This window comes from Harpegnathos saltator, unplaced genomic scaffold, assembly GCF_003227715.2.
Source record: "Harpegnathos saltator strain DR-91 unplaced genomic scaffold, Hsal_v8.6 scaffold343, whole genome shotgun sequence".
NCBI classification, from domain to species: Eukaryota; Metazoa; Arthropoda; class Insecta; order Hymenoptera; family Formicidae; genus Harpegnathos; species Harpegnathos saltator.
Genome location: NW_020230143.1, coordinates 682,285 through 705,231, shown reverse-complemented (window position 1 = coordinate 705,231; position 22,947 = coordinate 682,285). Strand labels below are relative to the sequence as shown.

At 49.3% G+C, this 22,947-nt stretch overlaps 1 protein-coding gene across 2 annotated transcripts in view; it reads right to left on the bottom strand.

Annotated features, from left to right (window-relative positions):
- Ret (protein kinase receptor Ret oncogene) overlaps positions 1-22,947 on the bottom strand; it is a 64,939-nt gene that overhangs the window by 4,433 nt on the left and 37,559 nt on the right. For both annotated transcript variants that reach the window (XM_011137563.3, XM_019842211.2), the window contains 13 exons: positions 22,816-22,934; positions 22,033-22,168; positions 20,644-20,942; positions 18,332-18,509; positions 18,089-18,186; positions 13,555-13,838; positions 12,238-12,420; positions 10,442-10,620; positions 9,469-9,675; positions 9,176-9,278; positions 7,565-7,733; positions 1,844-2,148; positions 9-213 (listed from right to left, as the gene is read on the bottom strand). In XM_011137563.3, the coding sequence (XP_011135865.2) occupies positions 9-213; positions 1,844-2,148; positions 7,565-7,733; positions 9,176-9,278; positions 9,469-9,675; positions 10,442-10,620; positions 12,238-12,420; positions 13,555-13,838; positions 18,089-18,186; positions 18,332-18,509; positions 20,644-20,942; positions 22,033-22,168; positions 22,816-22,934 (2,465 nt within the window). The remainder of the gene's footprint in view (positions 1-8; positions 214-1,843; positions 2,149-7,564; positions 7,734-9,175; positions 9,279-9,468; positions 9,676-10,441; positions 10,621-12,237; positions 12,421-13,554; positions 13,839-18,088; positions 18,187-18,331; positions 18,510-20,643; positions 20,943-22,032; positions 22,169-22,815; positions 22,935-22,947) is intronic.

The following is a 22,947-nucleotide window of genomic DNA, read 5'->3' as shown; positions in this document are numbered from 1 at the left end:
TCCGTTACCTTAATGTCGGCGAGATACGCCATCCCTTTGCTTATTTGCCAAGCGAACGAGAGAATATCGTGCGGCGTTATAGTGTAGGTCAACGCGTTATCGGCGCATCGCGACTCCTCGCCGGTGTTGTTGCCCGACGAAGCGGAAAGCAGAGACGTCGAGCAGCCGGTTCTTCCTTCCGTCTTCAAGTTACGGCTGCGCCTCAGATAGTTGCTGAAATTCCACGCGAATTCGCATAATAAATTTGTCGCGCGAACCGCGCGTGCGGTATTCGCAGCGGTGGCGCGCGGATGGTCGATGCAATCGTCCGTTCGTTCCGAGGACGAACCTCGCGTGCGACTGGTTGCGCGAGTCCACCGCGAAGAAATTTCGTTACTTCACTACCGCAGCAGACCTCAGTTTCTCTCTAATTGTGCCCGAGTCCTTTCCGACCGCGGCACAAATTCTTGGGTCGTATTACTCGACGCAGAGCTAAGATCTTGCGACTCTTTTCTTTGACATTTCGACACCGTGTTTCAACGTATTGTAATTATTAATATTTCCAATGAATTGTAATTACTAATATTGTAATTATTATTACTTATATATTCCCTTTCTGGTTTAATTTTATTTTTATTTCAAAAATTGTTCATTCTGTTATAGTATATATTTTGCATGTATAATTCATTATGATGAACGCAAACGTGAACGTGAGTGCCACTGAGTGAAGAAAGTGCCGTTGATCGTGTTTAGAATATTTTAAATTGGCTCGAGGAAGACCCGGACACGGTTAGCGGCTTGATTGAAGGCCGGTGGTAGAAGGCGGGGAGGCTTCCGTGATGGTTATTGTGCCGGCAACGCGGCGGGATTCCGATGGCGCGGAATTTCCGCGTTTATAAGTCGTTCGCGCCAAGGTTTGTTGACCCTCTTTGTTCATTTAGAGGTGCGCGCATGTAGCGGCATCGTTGGCATAAATGGGGTAACACCGCAGCGCCCTCCTGGCGCGTGTCTCCTCCAGGTCGCAATGAGACAATAAAAATACCGAGACGCGCATTCCGAGCTCGAATAACCCCCGTGACCATCATTTGCCCATTCTTCACGCCCATTCTTACACTCGGCGAAATGATCATCGCCGCGACGCGTCCCACTAATTCAAACGTCGGGAAACAGGCGTCGCGGGAATTTTATTAGAAGCTTGCGGAAGTCCGCCGGATCGCCAACGATTTCGTCGCCTCGGAAAATGAACCATTGTCCGGAACCGGACAATTAACTGCAAGCTGGCAGAAAGGTGGCGGACAACACAATGAAAGCTTCCGGACAGATAATAAACTACTGTAAATCGGCCACTGGTGACCAGTACTATACAATATTACCGCGCTTCGTTCGCACAGAGCGTAATTAATTGAGAAGTACTTGAGGAAGTTAAATTACGTGGGATATAATTAATTATAATCTGGAAACTCGGTCGTACAAGTAGCAGAGAAAGAGAGAGAGAGAGAGAGAGAGAGAGAGAGAGAGAGAGAGAGAGAGAGAGCTGAGTTGAAACAAGGCTTAATCACGAGTCGAAACTTTTGTACGGGTGACGGGCAACAACGCGGCGGAATTAATGCGTGTTAATGAAGGAGACACGTCGAAAGTCGGAAGATCCGACGAATTTTCCCAGAGTTCCCGATACCATCGCGTTCCAGCCACCGCGGAAGTCGTAGGTAGCCGATTCCGACGGACACGGCGCGCGATTTACGCGGATTCGCTCGCAGCCGTCGATAAGACCAGAAAGCCGTGAAACGGAAGGGTCATAAATAACGCGGGATAACGTCGGTTCTTGAGCGTCTATATATATATATATATCACGGCGCCCACTTACCGTAAGGAACCGAATTCGGCGAACTCGATGATGAGGTAGACAGGCGCGCCCGGCGTCGTGCAAGCTCCCAGCAGCCGGATCACGTTCGGATGCTGCGCCTCTTTCAGCAACTGATACTCGGACAGCAGATCGGCCAACTCGGAGGCGCACGCGTCCTCCTTCAGGGTCTTCACCGCCACGGTCGTGGGCCCGGACCATCCGCCGATGTCGATGGCTTTGGCACGCAGGACGCGCCCGAACTCACCCTCGCCCAGCACTTGCTCGATCGTCAGCCGCGACCGAGGGAACTCCCACTTCGGGTCCGGCTGAGGAAAGATTTCGGGCATCGAGGCTTATTGTTGAGATGTCTCGAGATCATCGATTGCGCCGGGCTTGCGCGCAAGCTCGTCTCGACTCATGGATACAATCACTTTGCGCGCCTGATTTCATATCGTGACGTAAGAGAGACTTTCCGAACTCGGGGAGATGTTGAGTTTTTGATTTCGCGACATTTACGCCGACGCTCTCGTTGACTCATTTTCGCTCGTGTTTGACAAAAATCTGATGAGCCTGCTTCGACAACTAACGCTTAATGATTTAATAAGATTCGCCCCTGATTCGATTTATAGGTATTCGATTTGCTCCCGATTTAGATTCTTACTGAATCACTTTTTTATGTCTAATCGAAAATTGACGAGTCCATTTCCATTCATTTTTAACAATCTTGTCTGATTTATGGTGGATGATTTGATTTATGGATAATCAACTTTCGCTCTCGATTTAATTGCACGTCGTAGCGAGACACTTTCGCGCATCGAGGGCTGTTAACTTCTTCATTTCGCGACCATATCAGTTTATAGCTTTTACCCATTTGAATCCACGTTTAATCGAAAATTTAAAAGCCTACATTTAAGAATCTCGATAATTAATTTTTATATATAATGGCTACATAATTTTAATATCCTTAGTCTCTCAATCCCAATAAGAATTCGAATGTTGATATGGTTGCAAAATTAAGAACTGAACACTTCCGAAGGTTCCTCAGCGACGAGAAACTAAATCGGGAACAAATCGAACATCCACAAACGGAATCAGGGGCGAAAATGATGATTGTTAAATGTTAATTGTCGAAGCAGCTTCGTAAAATTTTTGTTCCCTCGCGAGTCTCACGGAAAATATTACCACGGTGGAAATAACGCGCGTTACAACTCGTTCAATTTTTACTCCTTTCCAGTCGCAATCCTCTCTCGCTCCTTCACGCGAGACACGAAGAACAACTTGGAAGATACAGCGCGAAGAAGAGCGGCGAGGGTGAGCGCGTCGATTAATAAATCCTTCCGTGCTAGTTACGATAAAAGCTTCTCGCTCCCTTTAATCCGACATACTACGTCCCGGTGGAACGTGTTTCCAGCTTCGGGCTCGCAAACGCGCGTAAGATATTACACCGTTTGTGTTACTCCGCACGAGTTGCTTCGCGACGGACGCCGGCCGGAGATCCAATTAACCGACGGTTCGGGAATGATAATGGTGGGATCACGTAGATAATGAGAGATTCCGCCACGCATTAGTACTCGCGTGACTCGCGTCCGACGAGAATCTCGCGATCAGTTCGCGAGCCGCATCCGTTGATCCATTCGCGTTGATCTTGTTCGACCGACAAACTATTAACGGAGATTGCGATCCGAGATGACACGGCGAAACCCGCGAGTACGCGCGGAGGAACCATTCGATCGATATAAATACATTTCGGTTGCGTTTCGCAGAGAGACGACATATCGGGAGAGAGAGAGAGAGAGAGAGAGAGAGCGACAGAGCCACAACGCGAGATCGGACTCTTTCACACGGCACGTCTCTCGAAACGGCACTCTCGATACATGAATTTTGCAGCACCACGAATGTCAACTTGCGAAAGTGGTATCATCGCGCCTCGCTCTCGACACCTTGCTATTTCCTCTCAAGAGCGTCGGAGGCTCTCGAGGATTGCTCGTTCTTTTCTGTTTTTTCCACGTCGTCTCTTCGTTCCCTCTTCTCGTTCGCCGCAACGACGAAAACGTGTTCCCGCGAGGTGACGTTATTATTTCACCGCGAGTCTTCTTCCGACACGTTGGGCCGTTTCAAGTAACGCTGTCGCGCCAAGTGAAACGGATTAATCGCGCTGGCACGATTAGGTTCTCGCGGCACAGCGACATGATCGGTCTTCGAGCGCCGAGAGCGATAGCGAAATTTGTCGGACGCGAAAGAGCTCTCGATGTGTGACACACGTGCGCGAGCTCTCGCGCCCACGCCAGGCGTCACGAAAGGGTTTACGTGGTATATAAATCCACTGTTCACTGAACCGCGCGTGCACGCCACATGCCGGAGTTACGTTCGTTTCGACGTCGAATAAAAGCGAGGACTTTATCTCGCCGGTGTCGCTCCGAGAGAGAGAGAGAGAGAGAGAGAGAGAGAGAGAGAGAGAGAGAGAGAGAGAGAGAAGTAACCCTCCGCGAAGAATAGAAATATCGCGCGAGCGCCTTCTACCTACGGACATTTCGCCCCATTCGTCTTTTTATCGGCGCAGCGAGCACCCTTTCATTCGATTGTGGACGCTCCGGGCGACGGGAGCTGCGTCAGAATGCGCCTCCACCGCCCGGGAGAAAGAGGTCTCTCTTGCGAAAGAACATCGCCTTGTTGTTAGCTCGAGGCTCGAGTAGCGGGGTGTTAACTTCTTCAGTGCTGTGGACGCATATGTGCATCCGGCAACCGTCATCGGCGTAGACTATGGCAGCGGCGAGGTATTATCAAAGATTGTCAGCCCTGGGCGAACTTCCGTGACCGCGGAAAGGGTCGGGGGAGAGAGTAATTGAAGAAGGATGATGCCATCGACTACCTTCAGTCACCGGGATATCGGACTGAGTAATAAGTAATCTCGGCTTCTCCGATAGATTTCCCAAGAAAGTCCGAAATTGTGCTAGTTAGACAATTCAATGAATATCTGGATATTTTTCGGCGGGATGAGTATCAACTTTAACATTTCATCTCGGTGTTTCATCAATCATCACGCACGCAGCGATCGTTTGGCTTTTTGAAGTGTCGGAGCTCGGTGCTCGAATGGTTAATCAAATTGTTGCACAGATTTTTTTCGATCGATACGCTCGCTCGCTGTTTTTATTATCGAACGGAGGGGAGCCAAAAGTTGGCTCAACTCGAGAAAGTTCTTTCTTGTGTTTGTCAAGATTTTAACGGATGGGAACAAGAAACGTGGCGACGAGCTCTTAATTTCCAAAAAGCTCCGGGATTTCGCCAAGTTCCGTGAAAAATTCCGACGATCCTCACAATCCCGAGCGTCGCTTAATTACGTCGAATAGTTTCGAGAACTGTTTGCGGATGCGGGAGATACCGGATAGTGAACTTTAATTTTCGCGTCACTTCCGACAAATACGAGCGACTCTCCCGAAAAGTTTCCCCAATCGAGGGTGTACGATCGCGTCGGATGTCGGAGGCTTCTTTGCATATTCGCTCGCTGTAAATTACTAAGCCCCCTTGCGCAACGCAGGTCTTTATTCACCCAAGGTGCAAGCGCGGGAGGAGCAAACGCCGCTAAAACACACGATCGTTTGCGATATATCGGAAATCGGAATCGGACGAGTACAAAGAATGACACGAAACGGAACGGCAACGGAGCCGCTTCCGCTTCCGCGAAGCGATAAAATTCCCCCAACTATAAAAGGACTCGCGTTCTCCTCTCTCTCTCTCTCTCTCTCTCTCTCTATTTTTTTGTTTTTTTCGTGCTCTGCGTCAACCTTCGACACATTTGACATAATTTCCATAAGTCGCGAATTTACATTCACTTCTTGAGCATTTTTCGGAGACTCTCGCCGAGATCCGATTTTACGATCGTCGGAATTCCCAAAGTCACGTAACCTTGAAATTTGTCCAATTCCCAACTTTAGATTCGCGGATTCGCCCCGGCAAGCTCCCCCTCTCCTCGTCTCGTCGTCGCATCGTCAGCTCTTACATACCTCCCGAGAAGACGTGACATCCGTTATGCGGAATCGCGCCCCGCCATGAAAGCTCGCCCCGTTTTCCGAGAGATTAGCGAGCGTTAGATCGGGGTGTGATACGCGCACGTTTGCGACAGCGTCGTTAGACAAATATTCCAGACGAACTTGAAGACCAGGAGAGGAAGCTTGACCGAGTTTCCGAGCCCGGATTCCGAGAAGCAAACCCTGTAGTTTTGCATCTCTCTCCGTGCGGCAAGCACGGGAGGGAGCTTACGCGCTTTAGCACGCCCTGGCCTCGGGATTATGCGGCCACACGCTAACACGCTAACACGCGAGCACGCACGTACGACGTATCACGTGCGGGAGAGATGACCGCGGCGGAGAAAAGTCCGCGCGGAGAACCCGTGCAATCCGCCGGTGCGGGACAAAGGCCTTGCCTTTGGTCGTCAGCAAGTATTTTTATCGCGGCGGGGCAATTTATTGTGGAAATAAATAAAGAACGGCTGGAATTTATTTCTTTAATAAAATCATCCGACCGTGCAAAAATGCGCGAAAGCCGCGGGCTACGACTAACCCTCCTTCGACGTAATGAATCGGCTTCATTAGACGCGGGAGAATGGAGGAAGGAATGCGCAGAGAGGCATGAATCTGGGAAATTAATTTTTTTAATGAATATGTTAATGACGTCGAATTTCAACGACGTAAGGCATGTCCTTCTCAGCTGCACCTTTTTATGCATGTCCCGCATGCTAAACGAAGCGGATGTATTTATAGCGGCGGAAAGGCAGGATTGCGCAAGACCGCGGAGAAATATGCTCTTAAATGCGTGAGGAATATTAAAGCTATATTCTCCTTTTGCATTGTAATTCCGTTGCCGCCGTGTGCGAATCATGGCGCTGGACTTGGGTCGCGAATAGCAAGATTTAAGATAATCAACCGGCACGGAAGAACGTGCACAGATAATCCGGATTAAGCAACCCACGGGATAATTCTATTAGTATTATTAAAGGGCCGTTACACACGGAGCGCTCTTTTCTCTGCCTTATACACATCATCCAACCTGGAAAGTCTCAAGTCTGCGGCGGTTAGATAGCGCCGACCGAAGTGTTGCGCCAGCGCCGAGGTAATCAGAAAGTTTCCGCAACTCCTCGTGCACCGTATTAAGCAGCGCGTCGATGTATGAATAATATTATTAATGATATTTCGCGATTAATGCGAGTAGCTGCGCATTTTTAACACGCTCGCCACCGGTCTCACAACAGAGATCAGGACCACGCGTGTGTGACGTGTTATGTAAGATAATCGATCCGCCCGTTTAATACATTTTATGCGTACATCGGTGCAAATTTGCACCGAAATATATTAATAAGTATGGCTTTTGAAAATATAACTATAATTAATCGCGGGCTATAGCGAGCTATTGATTTTTAACCGCACCGGGAGGAAGAACCGGGCGAAAATAAATAATCCTGATGGAAAATAATTATTACGTAATTATGTAAAATTGTACACGAACATGGAATATGACTGTATATAAATTACATGCCTTTACTTTATGCGTGACCACACAAAGACGCGATCGATATAGAATAATTATTTCCTGGGATGAAATGCGCGCTGTACGTGTGTGTGTGTGTGTGTGTGTGTGTGTGTGTGTGTGCATCGATCGCGCCGCATTCCTCGACTTTTAACCGATGTGTAAGCGGTACGCACACAGCGGTAGCTGATATACGACGGTAATTAATTAATGGGAACTCACCGGACACGTCTTGGGCAGCAACAGATGACGATTCGCCGTCGTGAAGGTGTCTAGACCGATCAGGAGGCCGTCACCGCGATCAATGTAGTCGGACGGTAGAATACCAATACCATTCGCCGCATCGTCCACCCTGTGTTTGCATTCCCGTCGTGCGCCCTTCGCCGCCCTCCTGGAACGCGGAGAATCGCGATGCAGAAGATGAGCTACGCGCTGGCTCGCCCGGCCATCTTGGTTTATAGAGCGGAATAGCTTAATAGCTCGGGGATCAACAGCGCCATCGTTAATTACGACGCGCATAAATTCGTCAGCCAGTATAATCCGCGAAAGTAATCACTGCGACGCGACGGAGAAATTTCGGTTAGTTTCGGCAAATAAGTTCTCGTGCGATTCGATGGAGAATGAAGGGGAGAGAAATGCGACGAGAGCCGCAGAATCAGACATATATATCTGACTCCTGTCCTTTTTCGTACCGATTGAATTATTCCGGGATTTATTAATGCAGCTTGGCGCTGGTTAATCCAACGCGGTTGCTAGTTACTTTCGCAGAGTAATTTCGGCAGACATTGACCCAAATTCGAAAGTTTGGCTGGCTCGCGGGCTTGCGCGGACTTCGCAACAGTAAATACGAAATGCACTGACGCTCCTGCGGTTTCTCTCGCCGAATTAGTGACAATTTTTTTCGCAGCCGGATATTTTATCTTCAGCTGAGCGAAGAGCTCGGTTTCGTCGGCTCGACGATCAATTTCCCGTCACAGCGTTCGCACGATCCTTCCGACGGGAAATTGCGGCGACGCATGTGGGATTACGAAATTATAGTCCGGCGTAACTGGGCAACGCACATCGGAAGGTTCAGGGAAGAAGTAGAGGAAGAAGAAGCAACTGATTGCACGCGGCGGACGTAAAGGGGGGGGGACGTGTAGCCGCAACGTGCATATTGCTGAAACTTCCGCAATTCCGCCCGTCGCGAGAGCTTCCGCCGAGTCGTGAGTCGGACTTTAGTTTACTTTGGGAACGGGACGAATACACTCTTACGACCGCGAGATCCGGTCTCGCGAGGAACCCCCTCTGGAATCTTTCAATTCGTATCTCTGCGACGATTTCTTTTCTTTTTTCTTCTCTTTTCTTATAACATGTCACAGATCGCGTTCCATTGCGGAAAATTCCCGACACTTTTCATATCCCGGCAAGTCGCTAAGGGCTAAGGAAATTACGCTCGAAATCCTGTTTACCCGCAAACTTCATAACGCCCTTAACTCCTGCTAAACACCAGGCTCGAGCCGATAAGCTCAGTAAGCTACTGGTCCAGAACTGATAGTTCGGCAAATCCTTTTAAGACCTGTCCGCCATTGAAAGACTCCCAACAGGACATCCCGTCACGGCATCACTCCGCTATTGTCACATCGATCTCACGTGTCGTGGCGCGATTAGTTCCTTCCTAAATGAGCTCTAACGTCTCCCTTGTTATCGATAATTAATTAATCAATAGTCCCAAGAGGCTCGCTCGAGAGCTTCTCGACGATACAACGCGCCGCATGCGGAAGAGACACGCGCTCCGCTATTTCGCTATTTAAATCACCGAACAATACACAAACAAATGTTTCGACCGCTCACCTGTACCGCCACATGACGAACGAGCCGACGATGACGATCAACACGAACAGACTGGCCCCGATGACACCCATCATACACGTGGGACCGCACGGATTGCTGGACGCTACAGAGAAAAGGACCAAAGAAAGTGCGCAGTCGTTAATCACGAGAACGAGAGAACGCAGAAAGCTTGACACGACGGCGTAGATCAAACACGCTGCGCACAGGGAGCTTCGCGTGAAAGGGAGGAGCCGTGACAGGGGATGGCGGGGTCGGCGAGGTAAAGGGAAAACTCGCGGTGTGCAATGACAAACCTTTGCGCGTGCCCGACGCGACGACCTCGTTCTTGCGGTCGCGTAATTTTCCGGCGTACAGTCGCTTCTCTTTGGCGTTTGAGACGATCACGTGGCGAAAGGCATCGAGTCCGCAGGTGCACTTGGGTAGATCGCTGCAGGCGCAGGTACCCAGGCCGCTTTTTATGCCGCGGCCGTTCGGGTGGATGTGCGCGAAGTGCACGTCGGCTGAAAAAACAAAAAAAAAAACGGCTCGATATGAACGAACGAACGCGGCGGCGTTACACGTCTCGCAGGCGGGGAGACGAGAGCGTAATAATCCTGCGTCGGCGGCGGCCCTTAATGCCCCTTTCGATCGGACGCGATCGCGCGATGCGCAACGACGACGGTGACGTGAAATCCTTGTAAATGGAAGGCTTTGCGTACTACGGGCGAAACTGAGGCGGCTTCGAGGCAAACTTTGGAACAGAGAGCTCTTAAAGGGAAGTAGCCTTCTCCTCGAAGGAGAGAGCGAGTTTACGAACTATATCTCAAGAATTTTAGGATTTCGATGACTAGAGTGACATTGAAAGCGTTTGGAACCTTTCACGCTCCGAGAATCATAAAAGTGAAAAAAAACGGTGCCTTTAGGATCGAAGCTTTTAGGATACAGTCGCGAAATTAGCGATGGCTGGCTTAGATTTAGATCCAAAAGTCGAAATCCTTTCAAATTTGATAAGAAACTTTCTGAGCGCGCACCTCAGAGAGCGCGAGAATGGCTTCCAGGAATGTTCCAGGATTTTAAAATAGCAGTTTAGAGAGGGGAGGAAAAAAATGGTTTCTCTCGTGCCTCGATTTCCGCTCCGAACGCTTCGGTACTCGACGATTTATCCGCTGCGACGCTGTTAACGGCCGGACGTAACGCACCGCTTCTCCGCCACGGTATCGTCGAAACACGACGTCGGATTTGCCGCGTTAACCCGATCGACGAGCCGATACGCGCGATTCAACTCACATTCAACGATGCAATCCTGCGGGCATATGCGCGGATCGCTGCGCTCCAGTTCGTCGCACTTGTTGTCGGGGCAGTAAGCGAGGTTCGGCGAGCAGGTGGAATAGCTCTCCGACATCTGAGAAGTGCCGTTGTTGCGGTCGTTACTTCTCCAGACACATTGACCGGCGAAACTGCCATTGCTGCATATAAATATATTGCTCAGAGCTTTTATTGCTCTTTGCTCGCGTCATCACGACGCGGCATACGATAGGCGGGAGGAGGAGAAGAAGGGAGAGGCTAAGGATGCAACTTGTCAATTACCGTCCTTTACCTCATCGCGTCACAAGAGGATCGTTATCGGTGAAAGACAGACCGGGAGAGACGGGAGCGAATCGAGCGGAATCTAATGGAGCAGCCGTAAACTTGAACGAGCTCCCGTCCGAAATAGTCATTACGATGGAGTCGAGTTTCACGGAGACACGGCGGCTTCCGGCAAGGAGGGAAGTAACGGTGCAGCCTCTCTCTCCCTTTGTTCCATTGCAGAGAATTGCACCGGCGATTCCGTCGCGCAGCAGCCGATGGCCAGGGGGTAGTCGATATCGAGGAGAGCAGCCGTGCGAGCAGGTTTGCACGAGGTGTCGGCGAACAAACGCGATTTCTTTCAACGACAACTTCTACTCGGATTTCGCGGAGCGAATGGAAAAGCCATTAAATCGCAAATGGCCTTGATTCATTTTTACGTTTTCCCCGCGCGCAGCATCGACTCGCTCGTTCTCTTTTTCTTTTCGGTCTCTCTCTCTCTCTCTCCCCTCCCCCCTCTCTTTTTCTCTCTCTGTCGCGCTGTTCACCAAGGGCGCAAAGCGAGCAAAGAGCTCGCTGAAAATTCTTGACACGTGCGAATGAAGTGTTACTCCCAGCGGCGTAATTATGAAGTTACGCATACGACATTCGCACGACGGAGGTAGTTCGTGCACTTTGTGAAATGTGCAGCTGATGTTAAACTCGCCGGTATCGAATTTACGTCGCGTGCGGATTAAGAGAAATGTCCCCTTCGCACAGAATAAAACGAGTCATTTCGGGCGAGCTTGACGAACACGATGGATTTTTCACCGACGAACGCTCGACATTGATTACCGGATTTGCCGTTTATTAGAACATTCGCTATCGGCGTCGCACATACGCGGCGCATCGATCTCTCAACGATCAACCCCATCTCATCTTTATTTAAATCTATTTTTAAACCTATTTGATATGTCCGTTACTAACGTCAAATATGTAACAACGATAATTCACCTTTCTGTATTCACATGAAAAAATCAAGTTCGTTTTACTCGTTTATAAAAAACAAGAGAGAGAAAAAAAAGAGAGAGAGAGAGAGAGACTATATAACGCAATGTGATTTATGGGGAGAGTTTTCCAGATAAATGGATAAGTGGAAACCGGGAAAAAACGATTTGGCATGAATTTTGTCTCTACACATCCACGTATAATTATACGTGGGTTTCCATATAATTGTATCTAATTTACATATAATAACATAATTTTATATAATTAATTTGTCATTGTATAAAACTTCACGTATGATTATATATTAATTACGTAAAGTATATAACCATGAAATTTTATACAATATAATTACATGCAATCTGCCTCTCTCTCTCTCTCTCTCTCTCTCTCTCTCTCTCTCTCTCTCTCTCTCTCACTTTTTTTCCTCGAATAATCTGTGAATTTTATCGAGTGCGATAATTGACGCTTCATTCACCAACGATGGTCAACCGTGGTCAAGCGTGATATTGGAAAGGGTCATGAGCACATACCTGAGTGCTCCACTGGCGATTCCGCAGGACTGCACACATTTGTCGCGCGATCTTGCATTCGCGCACGAGTGCATCTCTTGAGTCAGTCTGCAGGTGTTGTTGCCCTTCGACGGCGGCACGTCGATCAGATTCACTTGCAGCGTCCACTCGGCGCGCTTCTCCTCGCCCCATTTTAATTTCAGTCTGGTGAACAAGCCGATACACCGCGTCATGCTCGCGCGACAAGAGAATTTTCGCCCCGTGCACGGGCGAGGTGTCGATACGCGTCCAGCTGAGTGGCGCGATCGAGACAGGAGTCTCATCGCGCCGCTGGTCTTCGGCAGTTCGCGCGCTTAATATGCGGGAGTAACTCGACGTCGCCGGTGAAAGGTTCACGATAAATGGAAACTTGTCAGTGTTTCCAGTCGAGATCGTTTTTCACGCGCCCGTCTCCGGTATCTTAACTCAGCGATTATCACGCTAATTTTCGTGGAATATGTTCCGAAGCTTCCTCTCGAGGTGTCTTTATGAATAAAAATTTCACTGAAAAAGTTGTTTAACAACCGAGAAAAAAAAGAGATGACTCTTCATTCGTGGGCAGTGACTTGCTCCATTCTGAATTTCGTCGAGTAAATATCTTGCATGAATAAAGTATATTGTGATAAAATATTAACAATTCACGCCAAGGTTTAAGTCAAATATTCACTCTTGTGGATTTCCATTTGTTTTGGTCGAAACTTCACTCTCCGAGAAATTTAGAGAGTAACTAAAGTTTTTGGGCAATCGAATTTGAGGTAAGTTCGCGAAGCGAATATATATATATCTGCCGGCTATTTGACCAGAGCTTCCTATTTGCATATTTGATTCGTTAAGAGCAATTAGCTATGCTTTACGCGTTAATAAAACCGAATCATAATGCCGATCGACCGGTGATATCCCCAAGGAGCGATCAACGTGTTAATATTCAATACGCTCTTTCGAGGATATCGATCAGATTGATTCTACGTCTGGTTTCATTACTCGTTCTCTCACTTGAGCATGTTCGAATATGTGCATGTATCTATATAATAGCGGCTTTCTCGTATCAAAAATTTCAGTCGATCGCGAGGATTACGATATTACTTTTCGCTCACATCTTCTGTATCAACAAACACCGAATATACTCAGGCCAGGCCAGAAAAGATATCCGTGCGACGATAATAACACTTCGTTTTTTCCACGGCGAAATGTCAATCTGCATTAGCGCAAAGAGTTTATTCTCGCGCGACGTCGAGCCATTTGCAAAAGCGAAATGCTCAGGGAGGAAGACTGTTCTTCCCGTTTGATCTTTTTACTCACAGAATGGTGGCGGGCTCAGAGCGCAACAACGTCTCGTTCGATACGTAGACGATGCCGCTTCGCTGGGTGACGTCGAAGGCGCTTGACCCGTTTAGGACAAAAGTTCGCGAGGACCACAGGTTCACCGCCTGTTCCGTCACGCGAAAGTACCTCGGCGAGAGCCGCGCGATCATCACACTCGTGGGGAACAAGACCGGCTCCAGCGTCGTCGGGGCTGATGATGATGACTTCTTGGTCGTGGAAATTCGGTGCACCGGGCCCGTGAACGATACACTGATGTTCGCCTGAGGAAATGGGAAGTACTTCGGATCGGCTTAGTTCGAGGTGGAAAGCCGAGCTGGGAGGAAGTTGATTCCTCGAGGGATTCCTCGAATGTGGGAAGATTGAGCTATGAATTTTGCACGATCGATCATCGCTTCGTTTAATTATTACTTAAGCAACGACCGAGCTATTTATTATATTATTGCTCATCGAAGCCTGGACGTAAGCCCTTTTTATTCGTCCCCGTTATTCGCACGTCGATCCTTTTCGATGTCGCCTGGAGGGTGAATAAGAAGGAACCTGTAGCTCGTAGAAAGTTGCGCAATGATTAATGGTGCGAGGATTGGTTCTCGGTTGAGAGAGGTGTTATGGAGAACTGGAAAATGCACAGCATTCCCGCTGTGAAAATCGACTTCTCGTTTTCCATACCTGTCGATATGAGTTTTTCCTTCACACCGACGTGTTTGTTCTTCACATATTTTCCCGTCCTCCATGTCTTCGTAATGGATTCTCGGTTATCCATGCAATAATTCGCGATTATCTCAAAACGAGCGAGAAATCTCGGAAAAGTTTTCGAACATACGAAAGCAATCAACGAGTCGTGACTCGAGAACGATTGGCCGGCAGTGATCTTGCGAGAAACCGTAAGAGACGGTGTGTCACCGCGGGGAATCGATATTAAAGGCCACCGCGGACACAATTGCTACGTGACGCTCTTTATTAGAATTTATCGTTCTTCGTTCCTGGTACACCTATAGAACGAGAACGTAGAGAGGGAAAAGTCCTCTCGGTACTTAAGCGCGTCCAATCTTTCTTCGAGCGACGTGCAAGGACTGCGAACAAATCCATATCTCGACTCACTGACGACACTGCACGACACACAACCGTGTTTTTCCGTCGTTCATGACGCCTCATCATAAAAAATCTCTTTCCCCTAACGTGCAATTATTCTTGACCTAAAAACGTGAAACAAAAACGCGACCGTCAAATATTGATTTTGCGTGCATTTCTCTCTTCGATGGCTTCCACTTAATTTTTCACAAATATTTTCACAAACATTATCCGACAATATAATGTTTTCCTGAATATTGTAAAAGTATACCGAAATTAATGATGATGAGATGTTGATATTGATAACATTCAAAAGCGTACACATTCGCAAACATTTGCACCGATCATCGACATTATCATCTTCCCGCGGGGAAAAACGACTCGCCATCCTCTCATATTGGCCGAAATGAATGATCAGAGGGACTGAAAATAATTCAAGACCGTCGGATATGTAATAATAACTCGCAACTTCCTGCTCCACGACGGGGATCCGCGAGCGCGCGAGTTTCGTCGGGAAGCTAAACCCGAACCCTCACCTGAACCCGAAGGTGTCGCGTCCTGAGAGGTGAAACGAGATCGGCGTTATCGAGCCAGCGCAATTCAAGACACGGCCCAGTTTAAGGGTCACGCGATATATTAGGAACAGGTCGCCGTGGCCGCGTGGATACCGCCGTCGAGATTTATTTTGCCCGCGCGGTTTCAATTTAAGCGCGCGCGCGCGGATGATGTAGGGTATCCATTAAAGGTGCACGAGAACGCCGTCGGATCGCTATATATACGCGAGTCGCGCCTCGAATTAGAACGAACGGCCGCGCGATTATTATCGCGCATCGCAGCGTGCGCGCGCTAATCGTTGTACCCCTTTTTCCAATTACACGTTCGGCGGCGGCCTGTGTGACGTGCGTCTCGCGTGTCGCGCGTAAAATACCCGGCGTTTAATATCGCGGCCGCTCCGCGGCATTAAACGCGCATCTACGGGCTGTTTTGTCTCTCCGGCGGAGCCCGTCTCTCTGCGACAATTTAATCGCGCCTTCGCTTTTTAGCAGTCACGGCAAGAGCCCGCCGCGACGCACGGATTATAATCTCACGATTGAGTGGGTCGTTGTGAAGTGTCGCGGACGAAACGCGAGAGTACCTTTAAACCTTACGCTCCGAGACGTGGCTCAGCTGCAGTCTCTCCTTCTCTCCCTGTTTCGACACCAATTGTTTCACACTCCGCGTGAATTCGAATCCCCGCGATATGATTAAGCATTCCCGCCGCGCGAGTCCGCGGGCGGAATATTTGGAAATTGCATTCTGCGGCGGTGTTTACTCATGCATATTGCGCTCCGCGCCAACAGTTTTTCCGCGATGATTCTTTGGAAATCAGATCGTCGGACCGAACGCGCGCGCTCAAAGTAGCCCGAATATTTCGCCCGACACGATGAGGCGGTCTTTTTATCGCAGGGGTGAAGGGGTGGGTTTTGCGGGTTTTGGGAAGGAACGTCGCGGCTCACGCCGCGTTTTACGACGTTCGTGATATTCCAAACGAAGCTCGGCTTCGGCAATAAGCGACTTACGCCCACGTGCCATTTTCACGTGGCTATTAATTCGCGATTAGCCACCTCCGCGAAATCAATGCCACACCCAAGGCGCCCCAGCAAGGCGGGATTTCAGCACCTAATTGTTTAATGACCTCCAATTATACCGCAGCGGCGCCGGCGCCCGGGGTTCACCGATCCTAGGCACGGCTAATCGCGACTAATGAGCTCCCTTATCATTCGACTTCCTCGATACAAGCCGCCGAGCTCGATGTCGTCTCACACGGCTGAGAGCTGGTGAACTTGAATGTAAACGAGGGGAGATTTGCACCTGAAAGGGACGCTCGCGGATACGTACTCTTGGCAACGTGCTTCGGGTCGCATTCGATTCACAAAGGAGCGCGAGCAAATTAAAAGTGCACAATTGTCGGCAGAGGCTTTACTCTCTGATCGAAACGAGCGGTCTCGGAATTCACGGAACGGTCTAATTGCTTCGTTACACGGCGATATAAATATTTATATGTCGCGATAACGAGCAATCTCTCCTGGACTTTCGTCATCGGCCGGTGGACACGTAAAATCCTGGAAAAACGTACCGAAATTCCGTAATGTGGTGCAACGTCCAGAAAAGGCACGATCTCGAAATTCGAGTTCTGAAACACACAACTTTTCCGAAACATTCGAATTTTATACGTCCACATATTTTCGCAATATTTTGAATATTACATTTCACATGTTATCGAATATGTGTTTCGGTAAAATTATTTTTCTCATATTGTCCCGTTGTATCGATTACACGGTTCAGTATTGTCATTTCAGGACATCCTATACTTGACAATATTTATAAATTTATTATACTTTACAATATTTCCCGAGATTTGCGTTTCGGGACGTAGTCGCGGTTAGTTCAAATTTCAGGATTATGATTTTTCGCGTGTCCACCCCGATGGCGATCGCGTTCGCCGACGCAATTCGTATTCACTGCGGATGGATGGAAACGCGAAATTGACTTCTGACGGGTTCTGCGAGTTCGTTTTCCCTGAGTGACTGTGAATCTCGAGTGCTAAAAAGATCCAGCTTCCTCTCTCCCTCTCTCTCTCTCTCTCCTCTTTTCTCCTCTCTCTCTCTCTCTCTCTCTCTCTCTCTCTCTCTCTCTCTCTCTCACCATGACAGAGCAAACGTCTTAATATATACACTCTTCGTATATTGGCGGGAGCGATTCCTTCGAATTATAGGATCAGCGTGGCGCACTCTCGTCCGAGTTTTTCAACCGCGTCGTTCGCAAAGGACGGTGGGATATCGGAAGGCTCCTGTCGATATCGCGGGATTTATAGCGGACGTGGCGAACTTTTTTGATCGGACCACAGATCCCCAGCGGGCCGGCAACGGCGATGGTGGCAGCGGCACGCTGCGCGCCGCGCTCTTTGTCCATTTCGACGAATGACCAGTGCATCACGAGGAATTCCGATCCGTACTGTACGATGGCATTAATTCAATTTTCACGCGACGCCGCAATATTCAATCGAAATCGTAAATTAATTATTTTGTGCAGTCTGCAGACGGAAATCATGCCCCGAGCCCCCTGCGTTTGTTTCGATCAGAGGGAAATCCGATTTCTTTGAACAATTCGCACGTGACTGCGCGTCGACATCAATCTCAAGCTCAAGCGAGTCGCGTTTTCGCTAAATATGCACCATAGGCAGCGAGCAGAAGCCACTTTGATCGCCAACGCCAACGCGGGGAAGAGCCGAAGGAGCTCGGCTCGCCTTCAACAACGTGATCCTTCGTGCGAAATCGACCGTCAGGCCGCGCGAGCGGTGTCCTTTCTTGGACATATTGCAAATGGAGCGAATGTTTCAAGTTTAATCGGCGAACGACCTGTCCGCGACGTTAGAATCAATAGACTGCCGGCTTGGACTCACCGTATTCGGTCCGTACCGCGGGAGAAGCGACTCGTCGATGGCCTGTATGGTCACGTTGTACGGCGATTTCGGCAGCAACGTCTTCCTGGCGTCGATACCTGGAAAATTTCCATTACGAATTTCCGATCACGAGCGTGCGGCACATGCAAGCAAGAGAGAATTGTCTCTGTGCAGTGTCCCGCGGACTCGTTGCTCTACGGCGGCGGGGGGGGGGGGAGGAGGAGAGGGAATGCGAATACTCACTGACGACAATAACGGTGAAAGGTGCCTTGTTCGGATGGTGCTTGGAATGCTCAATCGGCAGCGTCTGGTGACTGATCCTGAAGGCGTTGTGGGTGTCCCCGAGCAGCAGGACGTTGTACCGGTTGGTAGTCATCGCGTCGGCGTCCGACAGGATCAAAGTGTTGATCAACGTGGCGCCCTATAGGGAACATTCGCGCCTGCGTGTCTTACTGTCGAAGTTTCTCGAGGGAGAGATCAATTCGGAAAACGAGTGAAGAAATCTCATTTGAGCGATGATGAAAGCATCACCTCACCGCTCGGGATCGCGAGAGAGATGTTTGACTTATAATAGATATCTGAGACGATGCGCTCTCGAACGTTTCAATCGATTGGAGTGAACGTGTTCCTCCGACGACGGGCTGCATCAGGTTCGCTCTTTAATTTCGACTGAGAGAAGGTTCGCTCGGCGATTCAGAGCGGAGATTTCACGCCATATGACGGGCGAATCGCTCGAATGACTCGCTCGAGTGACTCGGTGGTAGTTTTCGAGCGGAATTTCGCTGGAGGAGATTTCGAAGTGTCAGGATTGTAAATACACGGCGCTCTTTCTTCTTTTTTTTTTCTTAGATGTACGTGCTCGATAATCGGTGTTCGCGTTATTGCTTCGGAAAAGACGTCCCGGCGATCGGTAGTCTCTGACTGAACTCTGATTGGTTCTCGTCAAGGAGGGTAAGACAGCCAAGAGGACCGTCGAGTTGCTCCTGGGGATGCTGAGTTTCGAGTCTTTTCACTGCGCTTCGCGATTCGACGCGACGGGATTTCGATTAACCGATCGCGCGTTCGAACTTCGCCCATTAAGTCTCCGACTTTCGCGGAAGTTCCTCAGGTGTCTCGACGCCCGGATATAACAATATAATCTCGTTTTTCATGGAAACCAGGATACGAACGATGAGAGATGTAACGGCTGCGAGGGTGAGGAAGAGAGAAAGAGGAAAGAAGAAAGACAAAGAATGACGTTTGGCGAAGAGCGCAAAGCGGGGGGAGAGGAAGTTCGGCGCTTTCGTCGGAAAACGAGGCACCCCGGGGTTTAATCAGGATTAGTCGAGGAGAAACTCCTCCTCTCGCCTTGTCCCTCGGTATCCTTCGTCGCGCGCGCGCGCGCGCGCGCGTCTTTTGTGGCTGGCTCGTCGCACTTCCTTTTTATTATTACCGGCGCGCCGCTCAAAACAGCAGCGCCGGTAATTACGCGAACAATGAGCGCGTGATTAAGTCGTCTCTCGCTTCCGACGTGGCGCGCGTTGAGAAACGAGATTCGTCCGCGGGGAAACACTCTGAAATTCGTCGGATAAAACGCTCCGGGTGTGAAGCAACCGAGTGAGACGCGTCGGCCGGAGGGATAAGGACCTGCTGGAATTGTACGGGCACGCGCGTCAAACGCGACACGCAGCTCGCCGTAACGCGTGTAACGCGAACAGACGTCTTTTGCACGCGGACCAGGTTGCTTTACTTGCTTGCGATTCTTGCCTGTATCCTTATATCTGGATCTGCCGGTGTTAATATTTACGGATGATCGGGAAGCGATCGATGTTCTCGATGGGAGTCTGTTTCGTTTTTGTCACCATTTGAAAAATGCTCTGTCGAGTTGGAATATTCGCGAAAGAAAATCACGTTTCTACATAAGCCTGAGATATTAATGCTTCGTCTACGCTCACACTTGTTTTACACATGTTGCATTTATGGCGAGAGATTTTGGAATCAAATTAATATTCCCGCACAGAGGGAATCTCGGCGCAGCTGGGATATTATATTCATACCGAAATCCAACTTTATTATGGCATTTCACGGCAATTAATTAACAGTTAATTCCGAGTGTCTTTCTAACTGCACGACATGAACATTTACACTGCACGTGAACTGTACGCAGTTTCCCACACTTCCCTTCGAATGTTTGGAGTGATACGGAGTAGATCTCTTAGCCCGGCCGAGCTTTCTCGGTGCAAGAATATCAATATTTCACCAACGTTAAAATTCTGCCCTGTAATATTCCCGGCTCTCGTTCCTCCGACTGTTCCACGAGGGAAAATAATCGTCCGCACTCGAGACTCGATTCTGCCCCGGACGACTGAACGTCGAGTGTTACAAGTGTGTAGGAGCCACGATACAGACGAACGACGAGTTTACGCCGTCGCGGATGGCGGACCCCCCGACTTCGATTCGACAACGGCAAGTTAATCGACTTCGAGCCACTCGGGCGGGCACAATGGGCGTTAATTCAATAGTCCCGGTCACAATCTCGATCATTCAACGATACACCCGCAAATCGATCTACTCACCGTGCTGAAGTCTTCGAGTTCTTTTACGATGGAATTATTGCCCTGCATGGAAGGAGGATTGTCGTCCTCATCCAGGATGTCGATGGCGATGACTTTCGTCTGCGTGTACTGTCGGCCGCTCGTCTCCCAGATGACACAGTTCACCTCCACCATCACGAGAGGTCCGGGCCCGCTCAGATTGTTCTGGTCCAAGGACGCGTTCGCGGACGTCATGTGAGGCACGGATGTGTCCAGGATGTCCCGGTCCAAGGACGCGTTCGCGAACAGCATACCGTCGACGGCGTGAAAGTACTTCGTTCCTGGAAGAACGAGAACGGATCCTTGCCCGTTATTCTCGCGATATCGGTTGCTCCAATGACAGCGTTCGGTACGGCGCTACGGAAAATTGAGCCGTAACAGCCCCGCCCGGGCATCTCGCCGGCACTGATTAACATAATCGAGGAGGTTCCCGGAACGACGGTGTTGCGAATGTCCGGCCGAATCTGCAATCTGGCGGAAAAGCGCAGTCGACATTTCATCCGCGCGGCAGGAAGCGCTTTGCGACGTCGTTTGCGACGAGCGCGAGCCGCGGCTCGCCTCGTTGTGTTACCTGGAGGAATTTAATAGTCGCGTATCCCGTTATTTTTCAACTGACGCTTTCTCGCGGAAACGTCGCGTATGAAATATAGCGCGCGCAACATTTTCCCGATGGCTGGCTCTTCAATTGTATTCAACGGCGGAAAAATAAAATTCAAAACGCCGCGGAGGAGCGGGCCCGGGAATTTGATGTATGGCTGCTCGCGCACAAAAAAAGCCGGGAGTTGCCGTTGTTGTACGTATTATGTCACGGACAGGGTAACGACATCCTCTCTCGGCGAATTTTAATAACGACAGCTCTCTCGCTGTCGGCCGAGCCCGCGATGGTGCAGCTTTTCGGCATCACGCGCTCGCCGCGCGCGCAGGTGGATACGCGCCGATAAATTTATTCGTATTTCACGTTCAACTGAGCTCGATCAATCACCGCTCGCGTTGCTCGCCGTCCGGGCTTTGTCAGTGAAAAATGCTCGATCTTCAAACCGAGAGATTTATATATCTTGCAAACAGAAAGCCGATGAGACACCTCGGCGAAGGGCACTGGAGCGCCGATTCATCAACAGGAACGAATCCGCCGCGAGGAGCATCCGATGGCGAGACCTTATTTGCTAAATCCCGAAATGCCCGCGCCAGTTCATTTCGCCAGTTATGCTGGACGATCTCTCGGAAAGTTGCGCGCGAGAAGTCGGCTTCGCGGTCGGGGTCGTCGATCATGCGCGATGACAGCGCGAAGCAACTTGAAAATCACGCGCGCGTGGACCGCAAATCCACGGGAGAAAGAAAGGGAAACGAAGGTGTGTTACCGGAGATACTTGCCGTTCAATAACTCATATCTGGTGACGTTGAATTCGGGGCACACGTAGCCGTACGCCTCCGGACCGAACGTGCCAATCATGGTGACCGGTTGATTCTCGTAAATCTTGTATATGGACGTGTTCCAAAAGCACATGTCCTGCAACACTGGAAACCTTGTGGAGCAACGCACGCCTCGGGTAAAATATGTCACGACGTGTTAACCCCATTAATGATCGATTATCTTTGCCCAAGTGTCAAAGTGATTTTCACGATCGTCGAGATCGTGGTATATCACTCAAATGCATCGCGGTGATGCACGTTGTCGTAGAATTCTCCGATAGCCCGAATCGATTTTCAATATCTCGCAATACGAATTACCTGCATAGAAAATTTCTCGATATCTAATTGGTATTTGGTCCGATTTTCTGAAATTCACATAGATTCGGACTAAAAATATAACATTTCAGATACGCGACTCTATGCGGGGGCTTCAGAGTTGGTAGTGTCGGTAATTTTTTGCTCTTCATTAAAATTTGATTCTTCATTTTTTATTCTATTGAGTATAATATTGGCATCACAAAGTAGGATTCCTCTTTGATACCGTAAAAATATACCGACTGCAAAAAATATGCGAGTTTCCGCATAATATATTCTGGTTTCGATTTTAGATAGAAAACCCGCACGAAATAAGAATGGGGATTCTAATCGGGGCTTATACGCCGCATCCGGCAGAATCGTGGAAACTTTCTATGCGAGTACACGAGATATTCGGAGAGAGCAGAAGCTCGACGTACGACGACTTACCTGCAAAAAGTCCGTACAATCGATCGTTTTCGTCGTTACTGCCACTGGTTGCACTAATATATCGAGCACCGCCTTGTCGAAACTCGTCTCGCTCGCCTCGACGATGATAGAGCCGGTGCCTTGCGGAAAAAC